Raw genomic sequence first — 26683 nt, forward strand, 5'->3', positions numbered from 1 at the left:
CTGCCAAGAAAGAATTTACTTACAATGACGTGTGAAAACGTCGCTTTTTAAAAACTGAGATAGTGCTTGCTGGGGCAGCACGTACAGTAATGTTAGAATGATACAGAGAAGACTAGCATCTTGTGCAAAGATGACACACACATTCGCGACACATCCCATTAAAAAAAAAAAAACTGAAATAAATGAAACCTTACCTTTTTCTGTAGTACTCCCCGGCACTCTTTGCTCTCGATCTTTAGAAGGTACATTTGCTTTACCACATGAATCAAGGATAGATTGTTTTGCTGGTAAAGATGAAAGCTCCATAGCAATATAAGAATCATGCAAATCCCAAGCAGTGGACATTATACCTAAGTAAAGAGATAGGTAAAAATTAGTTTCAACCAAGTTCTAATAGTTTAGGTTATACACAACTAGTTATAGAAAAATCTCTCCGTATTTTAATGATAACTCCAAGTTGTCCTCACCATCCTTTTTGACACCCTCTCCTTTCTCCCTTCCATCCCAAGCTGATGCAGCAGAATCCCATCAGTCTGTCGCTATAGGTCTTGCTTAATATGGACCTGGACAACCGTGTCATAATAACCATTTAGCATTCTTTCACTTCTGGTTAATATGTTTATATTCTGTAGAACTTTTAATTTATAATAATATAATCTCATTTTTAGCACATAACATCTCCTATATACTTAATGTGAAAAGATTATACTTGCTGGGAAAATGTAGATTCTGTTCTCAAGAAATTTGTAAGGTGGTAGGGTTATTATCTTCTCTTTCAAAAATTTGTGTTTACATTATATTTGTTCATTTGAGCAAATATAACAACAGTCTCCAAGCAAAAATTGGCAATATTATTTATCTCCAAATAAGAAAAAGAATTCCAACCTTTCATTATTGATATAACAAAGAAAGGCTCATGTAGCAATTATTTTATCAGTGACCATATTCCTAAGGCTAAACTTGCTAAATTTTAAAGTCCAGTGATTTACTAAAGAATTATTTTCCCTAAAAATCAAAACGAGATCTGGATATAATAAATGCAACCACCTCATTGTTAAAACTTTTATGTTCATGATACAAAATGAAGGAGCTCTGGTATTTCAAAATGTTTTCAATCAGCAAGAATATTAACTCACATTTCATAGTAACATTTCTATTTTATTAAACCTAGTTATATTTAACAAAGTTATACACAGAATACCTAGCTTATTTCGCTAATTGAAAAGGGTACAATTTCCATGTTCATAAAGTAAAATACCATAGGAGGTAATTGTGTCTTTCTATGTTGAACTACTTAAACTTTTTTCTTCCTTTAACTGAAAGTTTAGTAATTTGAGTAAATAGGAATATACTGTTATGTGATCACTAATAATTGCTACATAAATAAAGGTACATGTTATAAATTACATGAGCAATATAAAATGTTAGGGTGATTTAAAGTTTTTTCTTATTTGAGAATAACAAATAACATGGGTAATTTTAGTTTGGGTACCATCATGACATTTGTACATTTGAATAAATTAACCTAAGAAATAAAAAAATCTCAAACCACATGCCATAATAACATGTACAAAATAAAACAATAAATAATGTTTTTTGTTTTTTGTTTGTTTAAGTTTTTATTTAAACTCAAGATAGTTAACATACAGTGTAATATTAGCTTCAGGTATACAATTTAGTAATTCAACACTTCCCTGCAACACCTTGTGCTCATCACAAAAGGTGCATTCTTTAATCCCCAACCTTAATCACCTACTTAACCCATCCCCCTACCCAACTCCCCTCTGATGACAAAAAGCATGATTGTGACTTCCCAATTTTATACTGTTTTTTATACTAAAGAAAGTTTTAACTAATATCAGAAAAAAAGCATTCTCAACTATATCTGTGTTTTGAGCGTTTCTGAGTCCAGAATATGCTGAAACGGTTTTTACCCATTTTAAAATATTGTTTCTCTCTATTAGTTTAACTCAGACTATAAAAGAATAGCAATTAGCCATATAACATTTGCAGAAAAATAATTTTATATTTTAGCTGAGTAAAAAGATATGCTTACTGTGAAAAAAGAAAAGAAAAATATGACTTATATTTCCATCACCCAAAGATAATAACTGCTAACATTTTGGTCTATGTCCTTCCAGAGTCACATATGAACAAATAGATATGTGTATTTTTTATAATAGAAATGAGCTCTTATCATGCTTTTTAAAAAAAATTTTTTACAGAGAGAATGCATGTGCAAGTGGGTGGAGAGGGGCAGAGGGAAAGAAAGAATCTTAAGCAGGCTCCATATTCAGTGCAGAGCCTGACCTGGGTCTCAGTCCCATGACTCCAGGATCATGACCTGAGCCAAAATGAAGAATGGGATACTCAACTGACTGAGCCACCCAAGAGCCCCTACACATGTTTTTATAAAAGACATTATTGTAGTATAATATCCATAGAAAACAAGCTGGTTTTATGAAATCTGCAAAGATTTATTGAATTATACACTTATTGAATTATCTATTTATTCAAAATGCCACTTTTATAATAAACTACTATATGTATACTGTCAGGTGGAAACTTTTCCTTCACTCTCTGTGAATCTTTACAGAGGGAACTTCAGCTAAATTAACACCTTGACCTCACTATAACCCTCATTCGCTCACTGCAGAGAAAAGTGACTAATCCTATAGGACAGTTTAGAAGGCATTGTGCTTAGCCACTTCCAGATTCTTTTGTTAGGTCTGTTCAATGGCAGAAAGCATGCTTCCTGGTCTGGTCTCACCCCTAAAAAAGAAGGTCTGTGCTGGTCTAGCTGTGCTAATTACTACTGGTAAGATCTATTCTGAAAGGAAGAAATGCCAATTCCACTTAGCTGCAGATTGAAGACTACATTTTTTCAATTAACTTTATCAGTAATAAAGCTAATATTTGACTTCCATCTCTCTGACTCCCGAATCTCTTTCAATTTCATCCCAAATCAGGCAAGGAAGACATATTCTTTTTTTACTGATCCATAAGACTTTAATATTTAATTGGTCTGCACTGAAATTTTTGAATATGGACTATCATTATTTTTAACTAAACTTTTCTATGAAATACTATCATTCATAGAAGAGTGTATAACACTTATATGTGTAAAGAATTACTACCATGTACTCACCAGCCAGGATAAGAAATAGAACATCTCCAGGTGATTAGAAGCTTCCTAGACACTCTTCTATCATAGCCCACCTCCTTCTAGCTACCTCAAACAGAAGCACATCCACTTTTCCTAACTTTTGGAATGGTCATACTCTTGCTTTGCTTTAAAAGGTTTCTCTCCTGTGGTAGATGCTGTTAGTGTCCTGCCCGTATCTGTTATGCATTACCTCTTACTGGTCAATCTCCAACTGCCAGCACCTATATTGTTTTGCTTGGGGCCATCTTTGGCCACTAGGGCCACTTTGATGTGCACAAATCAGGCCAGAAGTACCAAGGAACTAACAAGCCCATCAGCCTTCAAAAAATGATTTAGAAAGTTGGAGCATGATAAGATAACTCTGGCTCCCAGATTCTCTAGCAGTATTGAACTCGTTACCCAAAGAGGTAATTTGTTAGATCACATAACCTTTGTTGGCTGCCTACCCTTTCTTGTTTCACTTACTCCCCTACCAGTGTTTCTTAGGATTACCTCCAAAATAAACTATGTGCACTCAGATTCTTTCTGCAGAGGTTTCTTCTTAGAAAACCTCAGGTAAGGCTCTCTGATATATGTATACCTACACAATATATACTCTAGTTTTAAAAACTGAATAGCAAACACTATCACAGATGAATAAAAAGAGAACAAAATCACTACTATTAGAGGAGGACTACTAAAGGAGGACTCTCGGGAGAAGATCATCAGAACAGTCTGGGTCACATTCTGACTTCAGCTTCCCTGAGAGTTTACGAGAGCCACTTATGAAGAAATCACATGGTGAGATCATGAATGTGTCCTTGGAAACACAGAACTTAATCTTCAGAGGGCACCTGACAAGCTGGGCATCGAATATCCAATGAAAGTATGGTTAGGTAAGTGGGATGTTCTATATTTTCTGTTCATCATGTCTTCTCTGCAGCAGTCAGGGTAAAACAGAACATGTCTGGGCAGGGAAGGGTTTCTAGGAATGTGTCTATTTCATTTAGCTATTTAATTTATTGGCATACAAATGTTCACTTTTTTAAATAATCTATTTTATTTCTGTAAGGTCCTCACTTCCACTTTTCATTTTAGTAATTTGAATCTTCTCTTATTTTTCTTTAGTCAATCTGACTAAAGTTTTGTCAGTTTTGTTGATCTTTTCAAAGTACCAACTTTTATTTTCATTAGTGTTTCTCTATGTCCACTCTAATCTTTAGTATTTCCTTCCTTATGCTGGCTTTTGGTTTAGTTTTATCTTATCTCATTCTTAATGTGTAAAGTTAGATTATTGATTTGAGACTTTTATTATTTTTTTTATTGAAGTATAGTTGACACATAATGTTACATTAGTTTCAGGTGGGGATCTTCTTTTTTAAATGTATCTGCAGCTGTAAATTTCTCTCTAAGCACTACTTTCACTATATAAGTTTTGTTATGTTTTATTTTCATTTTCATTCATCTCATCTCAAAATATTTTCTAATTTCCCTTGTGCTTTCATCTCTGATGCACTGGTTGCTTAAAAGTGTGTTGTTTGGGGTGCCTGGATGGCTCAGTTGGTTAAGTGTCCCACTTCGGTTCAGGTCACGATCTTGTGATTTGTGAGTTTGAGCCCCGCGTCCGGCTCTGTGCTGAGAGCTTAGAGCTTGGGGCCTGCTTCAGATTCTGTGTCTTCCTCTCTCTCTGCCCCTCCCCTCTCCCCCCCCCCTTCTCTCTCAAAAATAAACATTAAAAAAATCATTTAAAAGTGTGTTGTTTAATTTCTAAATATTTTTAAATTTCCCAGTTTTCCTTTTGTTATAGGGTTTTAATGTCATTAAGTGTGGTCAGAAAAGATACTGACTTAAAAATTTTTATTACCTCTTGTTTATTACCTAACATAATGGTGTATCTTGGAGAGTTTTCCATGTGAACTTGAGAAAAAAAATGTGTTTTCTGATGTTTGGGGATGGTGTATATGTCTGTTATGCCTAGTTTATATTATTATTCAAGTCCTCTATTTTCTTTCTCATTGATAATCTCTCTGGTTGTTCTGCCCATTATTGAAAGTGGGGTACTAAAGTCCCACCTCTTATTGTAGAACTTCCTATTTTCTCCCTTCAATCCTATCAATTTTTGCTTCATATAGTTGGAGGCTCTCTTGTTGAGTACATATGGGTTTATAATTGTTATATCTTGTTTATGGATTGAATTTTTTATCAGTATATAATGCTGCTTGGCTCCTGTAATAATTTTATATAAAGTCTACTATGTCTGATATTAGTAAAGCTCTCTCAGCTTTTTTTGGTTGCTATTTACATCCTTTCACCTTACATATTTTTGTCTGTGGCTCTAAAGTGAGTCTCTTATTAGACAGCATATACTTGGATCATGTTTAGTTTTTGTTTTTTAACCCATCCTACCAACATCTGCCTTTTAATTGGAGAATTTAATCTATTTATTTAAAACAATTACTATTCAGGAAGGATTTCTTCCATTTTTGTCTTCTTTATGTCTTATGTGTTTGTTCCTCAATTCTTTCATTACTGCCTTCTTCTGTGTTTACTTGATTTTTTAATGGTGTTCTGCTTTGATTCCTATCTAATTTTCTTTTTTGTAATTTTTGAGTTATTTTCTTGGTGGTTGCCTTGCAGATTACAATTAATTTCTTAAAATTTTAACCATTTATTTTGAATTAATACTACCTTACTTCAATAGTATACAAGAACTCCTATACAGCTCCATCACACCCACTTCGTGTTGACGTTGTCACAAATTACATCTTTATATACTGTGTGTCCATTTGTATAGTTTTATAATTATTGTTTTATGCATTTATTTTAAATTATATTGCAAAAATAGTGGAGATACAAACCAAAATTATAATGCTGACTTTTGTATTTACCTATGTAGTTACCTTTCCAGTGCTCTTCATTTCTTCATATGACTTCAAGTTATTGTCTGGTGTCCTTTCATTTCTGCCTGAAGGAGTCCCTTTAGCATTTCTTATAAGGCAATTCTACTAATGCTAAATTGTCTTGGCTTTTGTTATCTGGGAATGTCTTATTGTCTCCTTCATGGGAAAGTATTTAATCTTAATTATTTAATTTCTCCCTCATGAGGATTATTTGAAGGATATAGAATTCTTGGTTGACAGTTTTCTCTTTCATCTCTTTAAGTATGGCATCCCACTGACTTCTGAACTCCATGGTTTCTGAGATATTGGGTGTAATCTTATTGAGGATCCCTTGTACATGAAGAGTCACTTTTTTTTTTTTTGCTGTTTTCAAGATTCTCTTTCAACACTTAATTATAATGTGTCTGAATGTGGATCTCTTTGTTTATCTTTTTGGGAGTTTGCTGAGCTTCTCAGATACGCAGATTCATGACTTTTATCAAATTTGGGAAGTTTTTTGACCATTATTTCTTCAAATATTTTGTGTTCCCCTTATCTCTTTTTTCTCCTATCATTCTGAAATTCCCTTTCTGTGTATATTGGTATGCTTGGTGGAGCCCCATAGGTCCTTCAGGCTGTGTTCAGTTTTCTTTATTCTTTTTTCTTTCTTCTCCTCAGACTAGATCATTTCAATTGACATGTCTTTAAGAATTGCAGATTCTTTCTTCTGCCCGCTCAAATCTGCCACGGATAACTCTAGTATTTCCATTTCAGTTATTGTACTTTTAATCTCCAGAATTTATGTTTGGTTTCTTTTTATAATTCCTGTCCCTTTATTCATATTCTTTTTTTTTTCCATACACCATTCTTGTTTGCTTTAGCTCTTTGCCCATAGTTTCCTTTAGCTTTATCAGAACGTTTGATACAATTGATCTAAAGTCTTTGGCTAATAAATACAATGTCTGTACTTCCACAGGGAGAGTTTCAGTTAATTTATTCTTCAAATGGGCCATATTTTCTTATTTCTTTCTATCCTTTGTAATTTTTTTTGAGAACTGAACACTTTGAATATAATAATGTGGTAACTCTGGAAATCAGATTCTTCTTGCTCCTTGGAGTTTGTTTTTGTAGTTTGCTGTGAGTACTCGTTGTTTGTTTGCTTAGTGATGTTTCTAAACTATTTTTATAAAGTCTGTATTCTTTGTCATGTATCATCGCAGAAGCTTTTGGTCAGCAAGTGTCATGACAGAGATCTCCTTGAATACCTGAATTCCTCCACCCTCCCCGACCAGTCCATCAGAAAAAAACAAGACAGAAAAGAAAAAGAAAAGAAACAGACAAACAAAGGATAAAAAACCTCTCTGGGTCTTTGTAGAGTGGGTCAATGTTAAGGTATTCCTTTAATGCTTAACCAGGCTGTTTACATCTATGCCTTGGCCTTCACTTCCTGCCTGTACTAAGCCTGAGATCAGCCAGAGGGGAAAGCTTAGGATGTTTTCAAGTCTTTCCTGAGCTTGCATCTTGTCCTAGGCATGCACATGACTTTCTAAATTTCCCTATATATACAAGCCTTTTTTAATATCTTAATTTCCCAAAGATCTCCCTCCCTAGCGTTTTCTCTCAGGCTTACAGTGTGTTTCTTGTTTGACTCCATTGTATTATTTTGCCTCTAAGAGAGATGAGTTGTTCATTTACTTTGCAATATTTGTTGAGAATGCAATATGCACAGCTGCTTTACCACCTGTGTGTCCTGAGTTAAAAAACAAAACAAAACAAAACAAAACAAAAACAAGTGCTCTGGGTCAGTCCTTCAGGTATTCCCAGGCAGGTTAAAACAAAGAAGCCAAATCCTTTGAGAGTAAGGTCTGCTCTGCTTCTCTGGAACCAGAGGCCAGGGTCTCAAACTGGGAAGGCAGGCTGTTGCCTTTAAGACCATCACCACACTGAGAAGGGGAGTAGGGCAAGAGTGAGTAAGAATGCCACAAAACTTTCCTACTAATTATAAGTTACCCTTGGCTTGACTTAGCATTTGCTTAGAAGTTTTATTTTAATCTTTTCAAAGAACTAGCTTATAATTTTGCTGAATAACAAAAGCCATTAAAATTAATAACTTTTACCTAATTACCTTTCTGGCCCTACCTCACAGAATTTTTGGCTATGCAGGGTTATGAATTTATGAACATTGAGAGACAGTAAGTGTAGTACAGAGCACAGGTTCTAGAACCAGACTGTCTGAGGGTATTACTGTGTGCCATACTAGCTGAGTGAAGTTGGTCAAGTTAGCTAACTTCTCTTTGCTTGTTTCTGCCTCCAAAAACGGAGAGTAACAATAGTACCTACCTCATTGTGTGGTTGTGAGAATTAAACCAGTTAATAAATGTGGAAGGCCTAGAATAGTGTCTGGAACATTTTAAATGTTATTAGTTATGGTTAAGCAATCAGTTTCTCTAAATGTTTCATAAACATTTGAAGAGTACAAAATTCTATAATAGAGTTTCTATAAATATCAAAATTATAATTATGTTATCTAAATCATCTATATTTATATTTATTACTCATTATTTGTCAAGTTCTAAAAGCTATAGATTACAGGACCTAGCTGCTATTGTGATTTGACCAAAGTATTTCTATCTTTACTTCATATATTTCAACATTTATTTGTTAACTGACAGACTCAAAGAATGTATATTAAAATATGTACTTTATCAAGCAGAATGAAATATAAATTACCTTTGTCTTCTTTTACGATTTTGTCACACTGAACATCTTTATTCTTTGGTGCTCCATTAATAGTCTGCATCATCCTTTCAGCATATAAATCATTGCCTAATCTATTTCTACAAAGGGTCTCATAATTCTTGTTTCTCTGCCTATAAAAAATAAAGTATATTCAACTCATTAATAAAAATTATTGCCATGGATATTATCTCTTTATATTATGCCTTCTCTTTAAAATTACTTTCTTTAATGTGGATTTTACCAAATGTGAAGTGCGAGTTCAAAAAACTCCTTAGGAAAAGACTGCACTTGGAGCGCCTGGGTGGCTCAGTCGGTTAGCATCCGACTTCAGCTCAGGTCACGATCTCGTGGTTCATGAGTTTGAGCCCCCGTCGGGCCCTGTGCTGACAGTCCAGAGCCTGGAGCCTGTTTCAGATTCTGTGTCTCCTTCTCTCTCTGCCCCTCCCCCCACGTGTGCTCTGTCCCTCTCTCTCAAAAATAAACATGACAAAGAAAAGAAAAGACTGAACTAAACTACCTCCAAAAGACTCTACTTACAATACCTCCCAGCATTGTTACTACTTTCAGTGCCCAACGACATACTGGCACTATCTTCACACAGTTTTTATGAACTCTGCTATAAACACTGAAAGCTATAAATTTCTTTCAGAGTACTACATTTGTGCCATCCTGTAGGAATGTGCTATTTTAATAATTATTTACTTCTGAGTATTTCTTAAATTCCAATTATGATTTCTTCTTTGGTTCATAAGGAATTTAGAAAATGTGCTTTTTAACCTCCAAATGTGTATCTGAATGTGTGTCTGTGTTTTAATTGAGATTTATGTTATTAATTTTTAACTTAATTCTATTTGTGGTCAGAGAATTGAGTTTGTATGATACTATTTCTTTGGAATTTTTGAAACCTTGTTTCATGGTCTTGTGCATGAATGATTTTTAAAAATAATTGGTGTGTGCTTGAAGAGTGTGTATTCTCTATTGAATGCAGAGTTTTATATGTGATCATTAAATTATGTCTTTGGTTCAAATTTTCTATATCTATGTGAATTTTATATCTGGTTGACATACAGTAATTAAGAGAAGCAAGTTTAACACACCTACTTATACTTAACAAGTTTCTAATTTTTGCTTCATATACGTTGAGGTTATTTTATTAGGAGTATTCAAGATTAAAATTATTATACCTTCCTATCATTATAAAGTGATCTTCTTTGTCCCTAGTAATGCTGTTGGTTTAATTATTTCTCTGTAGATGATTTTTTTTCTTTTTTCCTTCTGTTTTTAAAATCTTCTTTTGGGGGTGCCTGGGTGGCTCAGTCAGTTAAGCATCCAACTTTAGCTCAGGTCATGATCTTACGGTTTGCAGGTTTGGAGTCCTGCATCGGGATCTCTGCCGTCAGCAGGGAACCCACTTTGGATCCTCTGTCCCCCTCTCTCTTTCTATGCCTCTCCCCCACTTGCTCTCTTTCCATCTCAAAATAAATAAACACTGATAAAAAAAAATAAAAAGTAAAATCTTTGTTTAGTATTTGGTATTCTGGAGTATCAATATAATGCACCAAGTGCATTTCTTTTTTGTGGATTTCTTTTTATTTATTCATTTCTGTAAAATGGTGTCTTAATAGCTTGGGAACATCCTTACCCACTCTCTTCGAATAGTTCATCTCCTCCATTCTTCGTATTTTGATATTTTGGAACAAACCAGGTGCATTTTAGACCTTTATTCTATTGTCAATTTCTTTTTTTAACTTCTCTTTCATACTTTATATCACATTTTTCTTTCCAAGGTTTATTTTGTAGAATTTATCCAGATCTATGTTTCAATTTATTAAATCTGTTTGATTATGTCTTGTTTAAATTCAATGTTTTCTGTTTTACTTCAACAATTATATAAATATACTTTATTTTAAAGTTCTTTTTAGATGTTTTTGCAAATATGAGTCATCATTTTGATAGTTTCTTGATGTTAGTGAGGTGTTAACACTATCTTTTATTTAAATATTTCACATATATTTTATATTCTATATCTCATAATAGAGTCCTAATATCTCATTATCCATAGTCCTCAGGGTGTAGATCTCTGGTCTGTTATTTCTTTTAATTCTTATTCGTAGTACTTTTTTATTGGTTTGGTGTATTTTTTTACCAAACTCAATCTGAGGGAATCTTGAGTCTAAATGGGATATGCTTTCCTCCAGAGAAAATTCATGTTTGCTTATGATATTAGCTTTGAAACCTGGGATCACTTGAGATAACTGAAATCCTTTTAAGGATTTTGCTTAATACAAAAATGTCTCTTTTAGTTCTCTTAATTTGTGGGGGTCCAAGGCCTGCTGGACTCTAGATCCGTGTGTTAATTTTAACGTTTGCTTCTAGCATCTCTCCATCTCTGATTTCAGATCACTTATCTATCCATTTGTTATTTGCTCCTTTCCTTTTTCTGGTGTTAAGAGCTTTCCCTTATGTCTTAAGAATTTCAAAGTGTGTTATTCAGGATCTACTTGTACTATATTTTATAGTCCAAATAATTCTAGGATATTTTATATTTGGGTAAGAATAATATCCTAAAAATATTTTAATGATAGATTTTTAGTACTTTGAATCATATTCAAATTATATTTGAATCTAAATAATCTGAATAACTATATTAATAATGTATATATATATTTTTATTTTTGAAAGAGAGAGCGTGAGCACAGGAGAGGGGCAGAGGAATAAAGAGAGAGAGAATCTCAAGCAGGCTCCAGGCCCAGCACCTGGGATCAACAACACAAGCTGAAATCAAAAGTCAGACACCCAACTGACAGAACCACCCAGGCACCCCAAAAATCTGTTTACAGTAGCTAAATTAATTTCAGACAGAGCAGACTTCAGAGCAAGGCAAATTATCAGAGGGGCATTATAAAGGGGCATTACATAATGATAAAGGGATCAATTCTCCCAAATTCTCCCAAAAAGGCATAACAATCCTTAATGAGGCAAAATAAATGAGGCAAAAACTAGTGATCTATTTGAATTCATTAATAAGAAGCAATGGAAAATCTGCTCTAATATAATAAATTCAGTTATTTTCCAATAACATATTTTTACTTAAGTTTTGAATATAAAAATGTCAGGCCTTTCTTTTTATTTTTTTATTTTTATTTTTATAAAATGTTTTATTTATTTATTTTGAGGGAGAGAGAGAGGGAGAGCATGACTGGGGAAGGGGCAGAGAGAGAGGGAGACAGAATCCCCAGCAGGCTCCACACTGTCAGCACAGAGCCCCATGCTGGGCTTGATCCCACAAACTATGAGATCATGACCTGAGCCAAAATCAAGAGTCAATCGCTTAACCTACTGAGCCACCCAGGCACCCCAGTCCTTTCTTTTAAACTGGAAATAACTTACATATGCATAAAAGAAAAAAAAATATCATTAAAACCTTTATTGAGACTTGGAAGCTTCCTTTATTTCTTTTATTATTTGACTTGGTAGTGTACCCATTTCTTAAAGAGTATGGTAAACCTATGGGTTCTTCCTCTAGAAAAAAGTACATACAACATAAATAGTTTTCAAAAAAAACCCCACAAACACTTTTCATATCATTTCATAAGGCACATATATAACTTTATATAGAACTTCACCAAGCACATATGCCACCAGTATTTATCCAGGAATGCCCCAAAACAGAAACAAGGATAGGAACCTCTGACTTAGCATTTAAATTACAGAAGCAATATAGACAATTGAGCCATACATACCTTACTTTCATAGCTTCTTCAGATTCTACAGAAACCATGACTGTCGGTAGGTTAAAAAATCTCAGTGTTTCCGTCTCTGTGAGTATTATCTCTATAGTCTTTTCTAGGTCTTCTTTTGTTACAATTTTTCCAGGTGTTGCCCTCACAACTCGTAAATCTAAAATACACGATTTTATAAAAATCATTTACTAATTGCTATTTTAATTATCATTTTACCAAAATATGATGGGTCATATATTGCAGGTGGCTTTTATGTGGTCAAAGAACAGACCATATTGTGAGATGTATTCAATCCCTTCAGAGGGATTCAATCCCTCTGAGTCTGGGGAAGATTACAGTAATAATCCAATGCTCCTTGTCTATCTCTGAGAGGATGATCTTCCCTCCTGCAGCAGACACTGCTGATTGCCAAGTTTTCATTGGTAAGGCTTTCCCCCTTCCCTTGCCTCTTTCCATTAAGAAAATCAAGTGTTTAGTTTCCTAGCCTCTCTTGAAGCTAGGGGTCACCATGTGACAGAGTTCTGGGCAATGAGATAACAGTAGAAATACATAGGAAAGAAGACTTTCCTGGGGAAACTTTTACTTTCCTGATAAATAAAAGTGATATGGCTGGAGCTATTGCCTTTCTCCTTTCTGCTTTTAATGTGCATATAATATCCAGAGCTGGGGCAGATATTTTGAGACCATGAAGCAAGAAGGAAGAAGAAAAGGCTTAAGGAAAGAGAACAGCAGAGTCGCCAATCTAGAGTCTCACAGTTAAGCCACAGGATCCGATCCAAAAGCTATCTACCTTTTAAGTTCTTTTAATGTGAGAAAAATAAATGATTATTTAAGCCAATGGTAGTTGGGCATTACTTGTTGTCAGAAGTATTCCTGTTACATATCTTAACACCAAAGAGTCTATGAAGCACTTTTCCAACCTTATGAATATTTTCATTAATCCATTATCATCTTAGCGGAAGACACATTCTTACTGCACTCCAAGGCAAACGCTCCTCAAGTAGGTACCCACTTCACCCAGCACTTTTGATCATCCATTATTTCCTCATTTTTTTTACCTTTACTTTCATAATCCTTTACCTCATGTTTTACGTTCTGCTTGGAAGAAGCCACCCCTATTTGTTCTCCTGATAAATTATTAATCATCTTTAAAAACTCAAAAGTCAATAATGTTCTCTGTTAATTCTTTTCTTTTTTCCCACCTCAAAGGTGTTAATCTTTCCATTCAAAGTGCTCCCATCACACTCTGCATATGTCCTATTATGGCACTGATCACAGTGTAACAGAATGACTTATCTCCTGAGTTAGAAGCAGAGCACTCCTAAAAAAATTTTTTTAATGTTTATTTCAGAGAGAGAGAGAGATAGAGCGCAAGCAGGGAGGGGCAGAGAGAGAGGGACACACAGAATCTGAAGCAGGCTCCAGGCTCTAGGCTCCAGGCTCCAGGCTCTGTGGTCAGCACAGAGCCCGATGTGGGGCTCAAACTCTTCAACTATGAGATCATGACCTGAGCCAAAGTCAGAGGCTTAACTGACTGAGCCACCCAGGTGCCCTAGAAGCAAAGCACTTCTCAAACAGGATCTGTGATTCCTGAGGCTGGTGGTACAAGATTCTCACCTTGGGAACATTGATACTACTCTGGTAATTCTCACGTAGCTACCCCTCTGGCCAGCATTTAGAAATCATTACCAGAGTTCTTTTATCTCAAGTATCTGACAAATAATAAGTATATTTGCTAAAGAAATAAGGGACTGATACTGAAATAAATGATCACATTTTCATTACCTGTAAAACTAGTCAATTTTTCTCGTTTATAGGATGGTTCTTCTAGGTCTTCTGCTATTGATTCAGTAGTAGATACACTTGACTTAGAAACTATGCTGCTTCCTAAAACTGACCTTTAATAATGAAAAACAAAATTATTCATTTATTTAGATGTTCTTATGGGTAATTGAATACATGAACAAAAACATTATCATATTGAGAAATCAAATATCCTATAATCATACAAGAAAAATTGATAAAAGTAAACTACTTCTTTAAACATCAAGCTGATTTGTAATATTCCTTAAGTAAAAAGTCATTATTAAAAAAAAGTCATTATAAATATAATTTAGGGATAAAACATGTCAAACCTATGTCCAAAGTCCTGTGATGGATTCCCAATATATTTAGAATAAAAAGCTAAAATACAGCTTACCTATCCAGTCTCTCCATCTTCATTTATCACATTTCCCCCATCCTACCCCCTTTTTAAGTTCCTCAATCTTTTGGCACTCTCTTACCTTAGAGTCTCAGCCTAGAACATTCTTCCTTTCATTTTTCACCAATTTTCTGCTCTTCACTCAAATCCCATCTTAAATGTGATTTATTCAATTTTATAAAGGCCCTCTCAAGATTTAATTAAGAGAAAATCTATGTACTGGTTGGGAAATCAATACATTGAAGAATACAAAAATAATTTCTTTAAACATGTAAACAACATAATTTCGTGATATTATATACTTTTCTCCCCTTTCTACTTATAGGTACAACTTGTCCTCAAAAAGGTAGGTACAGTGGGGGCGCCTGGGTGGCACAGTCGGTTAAGCATCCGACTTCGGCTCAGGTCATCAATCTCACAGTTCGTAAGTTTGAGCCCTGAGTTTGGCTCTGTGTTAACAGCTTGGAGCCTGGAACCTACTTCGTATTCTGTGTTTTCCTCTCTCTCTCTCTCTCTCTCTGCTCTTCTCTTCCCCTACTTGTGCTTTCTCTCTCTCAAAAATAGGTAAGTAAATTTTTTTTTAAAGGGTAGATACAGTTTACTGGAATATTCTTTGTTTTACAGAGCACTCCTATGGCTACTGCATGCAAATTTTGAGTCAGACTCTAGAGCAGCGTATTTTCTCCTAAAATGTGCTTAGTTAACTTCTGGAACTTTTAATTGGTCAAATGGAAAATTACACACTCAAATATTTCCCCATAATCTTTAGATTATTTTAGGACATACTGTTTAATTATTGCAAACATTCTGAACTTCTCTACCATAAACATTAATAAAATTTCACTTCGCTTACATAAAGTGTCTACATAACACATGCATAACATTTCATTTATAAAAAAAATTATGAAACAAAAGATAAATCAAACCCTAGGAGAACATGGATTTACATGGGATATTGGGGGGAGCGGAGCTGCTTCTTCCCATAAGTTGTAGCATAAAAGAAACAGAAGAAATACATCTGTAGGTATGTGATTAGCCTCATCCTTTGGTTCCTCAAGAAAACTTGTATAAAACCCATATATTTTCTCAGAAATGTTTGGTGTGAGTATTGGAGAACTCTTTTTTATTCTTATTCTTCAATTTTTTTTTACATTTATTTATTTTTGAGAGACAGAGCACAAGTGGGGGTGGGGGGTAGTGGGCAGAGAGAGAAGGAGACACAGGATCTGAAGCAGGCTCCAGGCTCTGAGCCGTCAGCACAGAGCCTGAGGCGGTGCTCGCACTCAGAAACCATGAGATCATGAGATCATGAAGTCGGACGCTTAACCAACTGAGTCACCCAGGCGCCCCAAGTATTGGAGAACTCTTAAGACATGCAAACCTCTACACCTAAGTAAAACATGAGGGGAACATAGATGGCACACTAACATAGAGTGCAGGTGGGAGACCGAAGACAACTGACATCTAAGTTACATACATACAACTTAAATGAAAAGACAGCACATGTGATATAAAAAAGAACAATAGAATTGTATACTCTACCTTGTAAAGTGCCCTAACATACTAGGATTTAATGTATTCTGATAAAGGCTATAAGAAGATATAAATTCTGCTGCAAATGATCCTTCTCGTGATGTCAGTAGTTTATTTGGCTTTGCTGTACCTGTATGTGGATCTGGATGGTAAAGAGGTCGGGGAGTGACATCAACTCCATGTGCATCAATTACCTGTGGAAAATCATTATTTAAAATGAAAAAGTAAAAAAAAAAAAAAAAAAAAAATGGTGGAGGGTTTTGAATAAATAGGCCCTAGAAAACAAAAAAAGTGGTAGGAAAAAAATAAGTATAATGTTTCTAGGTTGAAATAAACATGAAAAATTGAATAAAAGTTTTTATGCTTAAAAGGTTTCTTAACTAGGCCTACTTTTCAAAACAGTCTTATTCATGTTTTTACATGAATATATATGAGTAATATATGTTATATATACCTCTATTAAATTTATTTCTAGGTATTTAATTTTTTTAATGTTTATTTTTCAGAGCAAGAGAGAGAGAGAGAGAGAGAGAGAGAGAGCAAGCATGAGCGGCGGAGGGGCAGAGAGAGAGGGAGACACAGAATCTGAAGCAAGCAAGCTCCAGGCTCTGAGCTGTCAGCACACAGCCCGACGCAGGGCTCGAATCCACGAACTGAACCATGAGATCATGATCTGAGCCAAAGTCAATCGCTTAGCTGACTGAGCCACCCTGGCACCCCTATTTCTAGGTATTTATTCTTTTACATGTAATTGTAAGATTGTTTTCTTAATTTCTCTCTCTGAGCACTAGATATTAATGTGTAGAAAAGCAACAGATTTCTGTATGTTAATTTTATATCCTGTGAATTTACTGAGTTTATTTACTAATCTAATAGTTTCTGGTGGAGTCTTTAGGATTTTCTATATATAATATCACGTCATTTATAAACAGTAACAGTTTTACTTCTTCCTTCCTAACTTGGATACCTTTTATTTCTTTTTCTTGACTAATTACTCTGGGTAGGACCTCCAGAATATGTTGAATAAAAGTGTCAAGAGTGAGTATCCTTATTGTTTTCTTGATCTTAGAGAAAAAGTTTTCAGCTTTTTACCATTGAGTATATATACAGTCTAATTATGTTGAGATACATTCCCTCTATTCCTGATTTGTAGAGTTTTTATCATAAATGGATGTTGAATTTTGTCAAATGCTTTTTCTGCATCTATTGAGATGATCATATGATTTTTATCCTTTATTTCATTGATGTGGCATATCACATTGACTGATTTGTGAGTGTTAAGTTAAACCATCCTTGCAACCATGGAATAAATCCTACTTGAACATGATCTATAATCCTTTTAACATATATATGTTGAATTTGGTTTGCCAATATTTTGTTTAGGGTTTTGTATCTAAAACATCAGGGATATTGGTGTTTTTCTTTTCTTGTGGTGTCATTTGGTTTTGATATTGGGATAATACTGGCCTAATATAAAGAGTTTGGAAGAGTTTTCTCTCCTTCCACTTTTTGGAAAAGTTTGAGAAGGACTGATATTAATTCTTTGAATGTTTGGTATAATTCACCAGTGAAGCTGTCTGATCCTAGACTTTTGTTTGTTGGGGATTTTTGATTGCCAATTCAATCCTGTTAGTAGTAATTGGACTGTTCAGATTTTCTATTTCATTATATTTCAGTCTTGATAGGTTGTTTATTTCTAGAGACTTATGCATTTCTTCTAGGTTGTCCAATTTGTTGGCATATATTTATTCATAATATTATCTTACGATCTTTTGTATTTCTGTGGTATCAGTTGCAACATCTCTTTCATTCTGATTTTATTCATTGAACCTAATTTTATTTGAATTTCCTCTCTTTTTTTTCTTGGTGGATATAATTAAACATTTGTCAATTTTTTTATCTTTTCAAAAAAACAGCTTTTAGTTTCATTGACCTTCTCTATTTTCTTTTCATCTGTTTCATTCATTTCTGCTCTCATCGGTTAATTCTTTCCTTCTGTTAACTTTGGGCTTCATTCGTTCTTTTTCTAGTTCTTTGAGGTGTAAAATTAAGTTGAGACTCTTTTTGTTTTGTGAAGTAGGTATTTATCTCTATGAACTTCCTTCTTAGACCTGCTTTTGCTGCATCCCACAAATGTTGGTATATTTCCACTTTCACCCATCTCATGGTATTTTTTGATTTCTCTTTTGATTTCTTCTATGACCCATTAGTTATTCAGTAGCAAGTTGTTTAGTCTCCACATATTGTTGAACTTTCCAGTTTTCTTTGTGTAACTAACGTCTAGTTTTCTAATACTGTCGCTGGAAAAGATGCTTGATATGATTTCATTTCTTTTCAATTAATTAAGACTCATTCTGTGGCCTAACATAGGGGCTAAACTGGAAAATGTTCCATGTGTATTTGAGAAGAACCTGAATTCTGTTGCTTTGGTTGGTATTACCCTCTCAGAGGATCCATTCATTTTTCTTCATTCTTTCTTCCACTCTGTTTTTGGCTTGCATAATCTCTATTGATCTATCCTCAAGTTTGCTAATTCTTCCTTCTGACAGTTAAAATCTATTATTTAGTTCCTCTAGTGAATTTTTAAAATTTTGATTAATGTACTTTTTTCTCAACTCCAGAATTTCCATTTGGTTCTTTTTATAATTCCTTTTTGGCGCAACCCAGAAACAGTATTTTAGTTTATTTATTTATTTTTAATTGAGATATAATTGTTAAATAAGATAGAATCGTTTTAGGGTACAACATAATGATTTGATATACGTATATTGCAAAATGATTACAATAATAAGTTTACTTAACGTCCATCACTTCACATAGTTACAAAAATTTTTTTTGTTATGATGAGAATTTTTAAAATCAATTTTCTTAGGAACTTTTGAATATACAACAGTTTTAAAAAGTTACTTAAATTCCAGTTAGTTAACATACAGTGTAATATTAGCTTTAGGTGTGCAATATAGTGATTCAATATTTCCATACAATACCTGGTGCTCATTACAAGTACACTCCTTAATCCCCATCACCTATTTAACCTCTCCCCCACCCACCTCCCTTCTGATAATCATCAGTTTGTTTTCCATAGTTCAGAGACTCTTTCTTGGCTTGCCCCCCTCTCTCTTTTTTCCTCCTTTAGTCATTTGTTTTGTTTCATAAATTTCACAGGTGAAATCATATGGTATTTGTCTTTCTCTGACTGGACCTATTTCACTTAGCATAATACTCTCTAGCTCCAACCATGTCATTGCAAATGGCAAGATTTCATTATTTTTTTTTCTTTTACGGCTGAGTAATTTCTGAGTAATATTCATATATATATGAATTAATATGAATTAATATGAATATGAATATATATGAATTCATATATATATATGAATATATTTATACACACACACACACACATATACCTCACATCTTCCTTATCCATTCATCAATCAATGGACACTTGGGCTGTTTCCATAATTTAGCTATTGTAGATAATGCTGCTATAAACATCTGGGTACATGTATCCCTCTGAATTAGTATTTTTGTGTTCTTTGGGTAAATACTTAGCAGTGCAATTGCTGGACTGTAGGGAAGCTCTATTTTTAACTTTTTGAGGAATCTCCATACTGTTTTCTAGAGTGGCTATACCAGTTTGCAATCCTACCAACAGTGCAAGAGGGTTGCCCTTTCTCCACATCCTTGCCAAAAAGAGTTGTTTCTTTTGTTGTTGATTTTAGCCATTCTGACAGGTGTGAGGTGATATCTCATTGTAGTTTTTATTTGTATTTCCCTGTTGATCAGTGAGGTTGAGCCTCTTTATTAATATTTTCTATTGGATGTGATGGTCATCAGACCTTCTTTTACTTCTTTATTCATGGTTTCTTTGGTTCTATGAAGACATTTATAGTGATTTCTTTTAAATCTCTTTTTGTTAAATCTGACATCTGGTTCTTCCCACAGTTTCGATTGCCTGTATTTTTTTCTTAAATATGGGTCATATTTTTCTCTAGGTACTGATATCTCCTTCCTTTCTAAAACTTGTTATTGCTATTTACTTGTTCATTTGTTTAGTGATTACCTGGATTATTTTAGTGCGATTTATTTCCCCATAATGGGTTGAACTGTGTCGCCCCACAAAGACATGCTGAAGTCTTAATCCCCAGTACTTCAGATTGTGAAAATAGGGTTTTTGCAGACTTAAGCAAGTTAAGATGAGATCATTAGGGTAAGCCCTAATCCAGTATGACTGATGTCTTTATAAAAAGGGAAAATTTTGACACAGATGTACATACAGGTAAGACATTATGAAAACACACGGGGAGAACACAATATGAAGACAGAGGATTGGAGTGATAGATCTACAAACCAAGAAATTTCTATGACTACCAGAGCTAGAAGGGAAACAGATCCGTTCTTATCGTATTCAGAGAGTGCATGTTCATGCTAACACGTTGATTTCAGATTTCTGTCCTCCAGAACTATGAGACAATGAATTTCTATTGTTTTAAGTCATATAGTTTGTGGTACTTTGCTAATGCAGCTGAAGGACTAGTATGCCCCCCCCCAACCCCAACACTTACCCCCACACAATGTTAATTGTGCTTCTCAGGGACAAATAGCTTTGGGTATGCCCCAAACCATCCTGGAGTGACAAAGGTACTATTAGGGCTCTCTACTATACTTCTTTTTTTAAAGATTTATTTTTTATTTTTAGAGGAAGGGGAGAGGGACAAAGGGGAAAGGGAGGAGGGAGGGGGGGTTGAGAGAGAGAGAGAGAGAGAGAGAGAATATCAAGAAGGCTCCATGTTCAGCACAGAGCATGACACAGGGCTCAATTCCATGACCCTGGGGTCATAACCTGAGCCAAAATCAAGAGTCAAATTCCCAACAGACTGAGCCACCCAGGAGCCCCCTTTCTACTACTCTCACCCCGTCCACACTGAGCTGTTAAACTTCACTAACTGCCGGCTGACTGTTCTATTGTTTTCAATGCCCTGGGGCACAAATTCTCTAATCCAATCAAATTGTGGCTGCTTTCAGGGACTATTCTCTGAGGTCAATGTTTGATATTGAAAATGCTCCTCCCAGTAGCCTTATTCTTTCTGCCTCTGAATTTGACTACTCTAGGTATCTCATATAAGAGGAATCACACAGTATCTTCCCCTTTGTTACTGGCTTATTTCAATTAACATAATATATTCAAGGATCATCTATACCCTAGCATGTGTTGGAATTTCATTTCTTTTTGAAGCTAAAAATTTTCCAGTGTGTGTGTGTGTGTGTTTGTGTGTGTATCAAATTTTGTTTATTCATCATCTGCTGATGGAAACTTGGGTTGCTTCTACCTTTTAGCTATTGTGAATAATGCTGCTATGAATATAGGTGTACAAGTATCTGTTCAAGCTTCTACTTTCAATTCTTTTGGATATAGACCAAGAAGTGGAATTACTGGATCATATGGTAATTCTATACATATATTTTTTATTTATTGGTATTTTTATTTTCTAATTTTTTGAGAGGGAGGGAGGAACTGGAAGGAGGAGAGAGAACATCTCAAGCAGACTCCAAACTCAGCACAGAGCCTGATATGGGCTCAATCCCACAACCTTGGGATCATGACCTAAGTTAAAATCAAGAGTCAGATGCTCAACCTACTGAGCTACCAGGTGCCCCTGATAGGTCTATTTTTAATTTTTTGAGGAATCACAACACTGTTTTCCATAGCATCTACACCATTACACATTTCTGTCAACAGTGCACAAAGTTTCCAAATTCTCAGTATATTCACCAACATTTGTTCTTTTCCATTTTTTTTTTTTTTTTTTAGCCATTGTAATGAGCCTTAGGTGATACCTTATTGTGGTTTTGATCTACAGTTTCCTAATGATTAGTGATGTTGAGCATTTTTTCAAGTGCTGTTGGCTATTTGTAGATCTTCTTTTGAAAAGTATCAAGTACTTTCTCTATTTTTTAATTGGGCCACTTATTTGTTTGTTGTTGAGTTGTAGGAGTCCTTTGTATATTCTGAATATTAACCCCTTATCAGATTTTCAAATATATTTTCCTCATCCCATAGGTTGCTTTTCATTGTGTTGTGTCCTATGATGCAAAGGTTTCTAATGTTTGATGTAGTTCATTATATCCATTTTTTTCTTTTGCTGTATATGCTTTTGGTATTCTATCTAAGAAATCATTGCCAAACCAGTGTCAAAAAGTTTTTCCCTATGCTTTCTTCTAAGAATTTTAGTGTTGTAGCTATAAGAGCTTGATACGTTTTGAGTTATTTTTGTATATAAGAGTCCTACATCATTCTTTTGCATGTAGATATCTAATTTTCCTAACATCTTTGTTGAAAAGACTGTCCTTTCCCCATTGCACAGAATTGGCATCCTTGCTGAAAGTCATTTGAACATATTTGTAGGGTCCTCTGTTGTTTTCTATTGGTTTATGTGTCTGTCTTTATGCTAGTACTACGCTACATTGATTACTACAGTTTCATAGTAAGTTTTGAAATCAGGAGGTGTGAGACCTCCAACTTTGTGGTTCTGTTTTAAGATTGTTTTGGCAATTCGGGGTCTCTTAATATTCCATACGAGTTTTAAAATAGATTTTTTATTTCCACAAAAAAATATCATTGAGGATTTGAGAGGGATTGCATTGAATCTGTATCTTGTTTTGGGTGGTATTGACATCTTAAGAAATATTCCAATGTATAAACAAGGGATGTTTTCCCATTTATCATCTCCTTTCATTTATTTCAGCAATTTTTGTAGTTATCAGTGTACATTTTTCACTTTCTTAGTTAAGTTTATTCCTAAGTATTTTTATTATTTTTGATATGCTGTAAATGGAAATCTTTTTTCTTAATTTTTTTGGATTATTCATTGCTAGTGTATAGACACACGACTAATTTTTGTGTGTTAATTTTCCATCCTACAACTTGCTGAATTTATTAGTTCTAAGTACTTTTTAAACAAAATGTTTATTTATTTATTTTGGGGCACCTGTGTGGCTCAGTTGGTTAAGTAACTGACTTGATTTCAGCCCTGGTCATGATCTGAGCCCCTGAGATGGGCTTTTACGTATCGTAATACTATATAATACGTATGTATTGTATATATGTATGTATAATATACACATAATACATATAATGTATATATAATAATATATCATTGTTATGGACTTAATGTTTGTATACACCCCAAATTCATATCGGTCTCCTAATCCCAATGTGATGGTATTGGAAGGTAGAACCTCTGAAAGGTAATTAGGTCATGAAGGTTGAGACCTCATGAATGGGATTAGTACCCTTCTGAAAAGAGGCCAGAACTAGCTAAATCACTTTCCACCATGTAATACACTGAGAATATACTGAGGATAACTTGAAAATTTAGCAGTCTGCAACCTGGAAGAAGGTCCTCACTAGAACCCAACCATGCTGGCGTTCTAATCTTGGGCTTCCAGCCCCAGAACTGTGACACATAAATTTCTTTGTTTATAAGCCATCCAGTCTATAATACTTTGTTATGATAGCCTGAGATAATATAGTACCCATTTGTTAAAATTATATAAGCTTATTTCCATTGTGTGGCTATTATAAGCAAAGCTGCTATAAACATTTGTGTATAGTTTTTATATAAACTGATACTTTCTTTTCTCTTGAGTAGATACCTAGATGTGGAATGGCTGGATGATATAGTAGGTATATATTTAGCATTGAATAAAGTGCCAAATGGTTTTTCATTTTTCATTCCTACTAGCAGTGTATGAGAATTGTTCCTCCACATACTTGCCCACATTCGGTATGATCAGTCTTTTAATTTTAGCTATTCTAATAGGTGTACAACAGTATCTCATAGTTTCAATCTGCATTTCCTAATGACTAATGCAGATTGTCATTTGATGTGCTCATTTGCTATCTGTATATGTACTTTGTTGAAGTATTTGCTCAAATGTTTTGTTCATTTTAAATATGAAGTTGTCTTAATATTGTTTTGAGAATTGTTTATATATTTTGGTTATAAGTACTTTATCAGATGTTTGCTTTATAAATAATTTTTCCCACTGTATGGTTTCTTTTTCCATCCTTTTAGCATTCTTTCAAAGATCAGAAGCTTTAATTTTGATAGAGTCCAATTTACCAATTTTATCTTTAATGGACTGTGTTTTTTCGGTCATATCTAAAAAAGTCATTGCCTAGCCCATTCAGATTTACATATTACATACTTTTCTGTATATATATTATACTTTGATTAAAAGTTTTAAAAATTCAATTCTTAGTTAAATGTTTTCTTCTTATTTTTTTTTTTTAACATTTATTCATTTTTGAGGGCGAGAAACAGAGAGAGAGAGAGCACGCCAGGGCATGAGCAGGGAAGGGGCAGAGAGGGAGGATCCAGGATCCAAAGGAGGCTCCAGGCCCTGAGCTGTCAGCACAGAGCCTGACATGGGGCTCAAACTTATGAACCATGAGATCATGACCTGAGCTGAAGTCCTAGGCTTAACCAACTAAGCCACCCAAGCACTTTTAATTAAACATTTTCTAATGAGATAACCAATTTGTGATAATGCTAGAGTACATTACCAAGAAGAATGGATGTTAGCTTTACTACCTATATTATAGCTAGGTTAGCTATTATTAACACCATAATCAACTAGTTCTTAAGGTCATGAGTAGACTTTCCTCACTCCACCCTAATGTTTCTATTACCAGTAATGAATTATAGAAGCCAACAGCCAATGTTACACTGTAAGATATGTCATGTGGCAAAGACTCTAACAAAATCAATGTATCAATATTAGAAGTGAGTTTATTACTTCAAAGCAGGATATTTTCTACTTTTAACATTTCAGTCAAGTTCTTTATGATGCCATTTTCAAATAAACTCAGAATTCTAAAGAATATTACCTGTATGACTGTCCTTGGGGTAGAAATACTCATTTTTTCTGCTTTTATCTCAGGTGCAATTGTCAAGGTTTTTGACAGAGCCATTCTGCTTTGGTTTGCACCATTATATCCTTTTGTTTGGGTCCCTTTTACTGTGCTGATAAAGCTAATAGACTTCTTTGGCTGTGGGCCAGTGCTCCTATATCAAGAAAAGATAACATAACACGAAGGATTCATGATTGAAGGAAAATTAACCAACAATAAAAATCAGACTTTCATTTAGAAACATGGAAACAATCTGAACATAGGTACAAGAAAGAATAATAGCTACTTGAGAGTTCAATATGTATAAGCATAGTTCTAGAATGTTTACATGCATTGTATCACTTTTTTTCCTCATAATCCTTAAGAGGTTGTTATAAATATCATTTTATGTAAAATCAGATAGACTTAAAGGGAACTATTCCTATGAGAGTTGAAATCTGAACCTAGGTAGTCTGATCCAAAGTCTACAGTGATTTTTCTGGTCTCAGTTTCCTTATCTGTAATATGGGGATATTAACAGTACCTTATTCACAGATTATTATGAGGATTAAATGGATTGATTTGTATATTATAGTTAGGAAGTCTCTGGCACATAGGAAGCATAAGTGAGTGTATAGGGCAGCTGCATAGGCAGAATGAAGCATGAGGAGTAAAACCTGGGAAGAATATTGTGTTTCTGCCTGAACAATTACATAATAATTTTTAATAAGAAGAGAAGATAAAATCAAAATGTATCCTGGAGAAAAAAAAAAGATATGATTTCACTTTTCTATGCTCTGCAAATTCCTTAACACAAAACCTACCTTATCATTCCTTTGTTCTAGTACTCTGTACTACAGATTTCTTCTATAAAACAAAGATGACCTTCCCTCAGATTATAAAAAGGAAATAGGTTTCCAAAGAAAACATTTTAAACAATAATTTTACTTTTCATATCATAAAATATCAGACAAGAATGAAATATTTTTAAATGACAATCATCAATCCACTTTTCATATTTTATTTTTCTTCATAGCATTTATTACTACTTGCCACTTTGTTGTTGTCCACTCCCTTACTAGAATGTTAGCATCTTCAGGTTAAGATCTTTGTCTTGTTAATTGTTATATTCCTAGAACCCACGACAGTACTCAGGATATCATGGTCTCTAAAGAAGTATTTTTTAAATAAATGAATTCCTGCAATGAATTCATGCAATATTTCAAATTTATATTGTCTTAAAGTATTTTACTCTATCCTCCCTCCTTCAATGTCTAAATGACTTTATCTTCAACATCTCTAAGAAAATAAGAACAAACAATCTGGTTAAAAGCTCCTTAAATTATTTCTCCATTGTCTTATATTCTTCTTCCATATCCTACAAACTCACCTAAACGCATCTTTCTTTCTTTCTTGTTTTAGTAAAAGAGCTGCCATTCTTATCTAAGGCTAATCTTTCTTCTTGTGCTCTGAAATCTGTCTGTTACTACTTTCTCAGGGACTATTGTACATCAATAATTCCTTATCCACTACATATTATGTCCT

At 34.2% G+C, this 26683-nt stretch overlaps 1 protein-coding gene and 1 non-coding gene across 2 annotated transcripts in view; one reads left to right on the forward strand and one right to left on the reverse strand.

Moving 5' to 3' along the window:
- DNAI4 (dynein axonemal intermediate chain 4) overlaps window positions 1-26683 on the reverse strand; it is an 85989-nt gene that overhangs the window by 38740 nt on the left and 20566 nt on the right. Inside the window, 6 exon segments of the mRNA XM_015082753.3 lie at window positions 195-350; window positions 8755-8894; window positions 12507-12663; window positions 14292-14404; window positions 16252-16436; window positions 25136-25313. Coding sequence (XP_014938239.2) covers window positions 195-350; window positions 8755-8894; window positions 12507-12663; window positions 14292-14404; window positions 16252-16436; window positions 25136-25313 — 929 coding nt within the window.
- Window positions 63-165, forward strand: LOC113599661 (U6 spliceosomal RNA). Its single transcript, XR_003420577.1, has one exon. It is a non-coding gene; the product is annotated as a U6 spliceosomal RNA (small nuclear RNA).

This window comes from Acinonyx jubatus, chromosome C1, assembly GCF_027475565.1.
Source record: "Acinonyx jubatus isolate Ajub_Pintada_27869175 chromosome C1, VMU_Ajub_asm_v1.0, whole genome shotgun sequence".
NCBI classification, from domain to species: Eukaryota; Metazoa; Chordata; class Mammalia; order Carnivora; family Felidae; genus Acinonyx; species Acinonyx jubatus.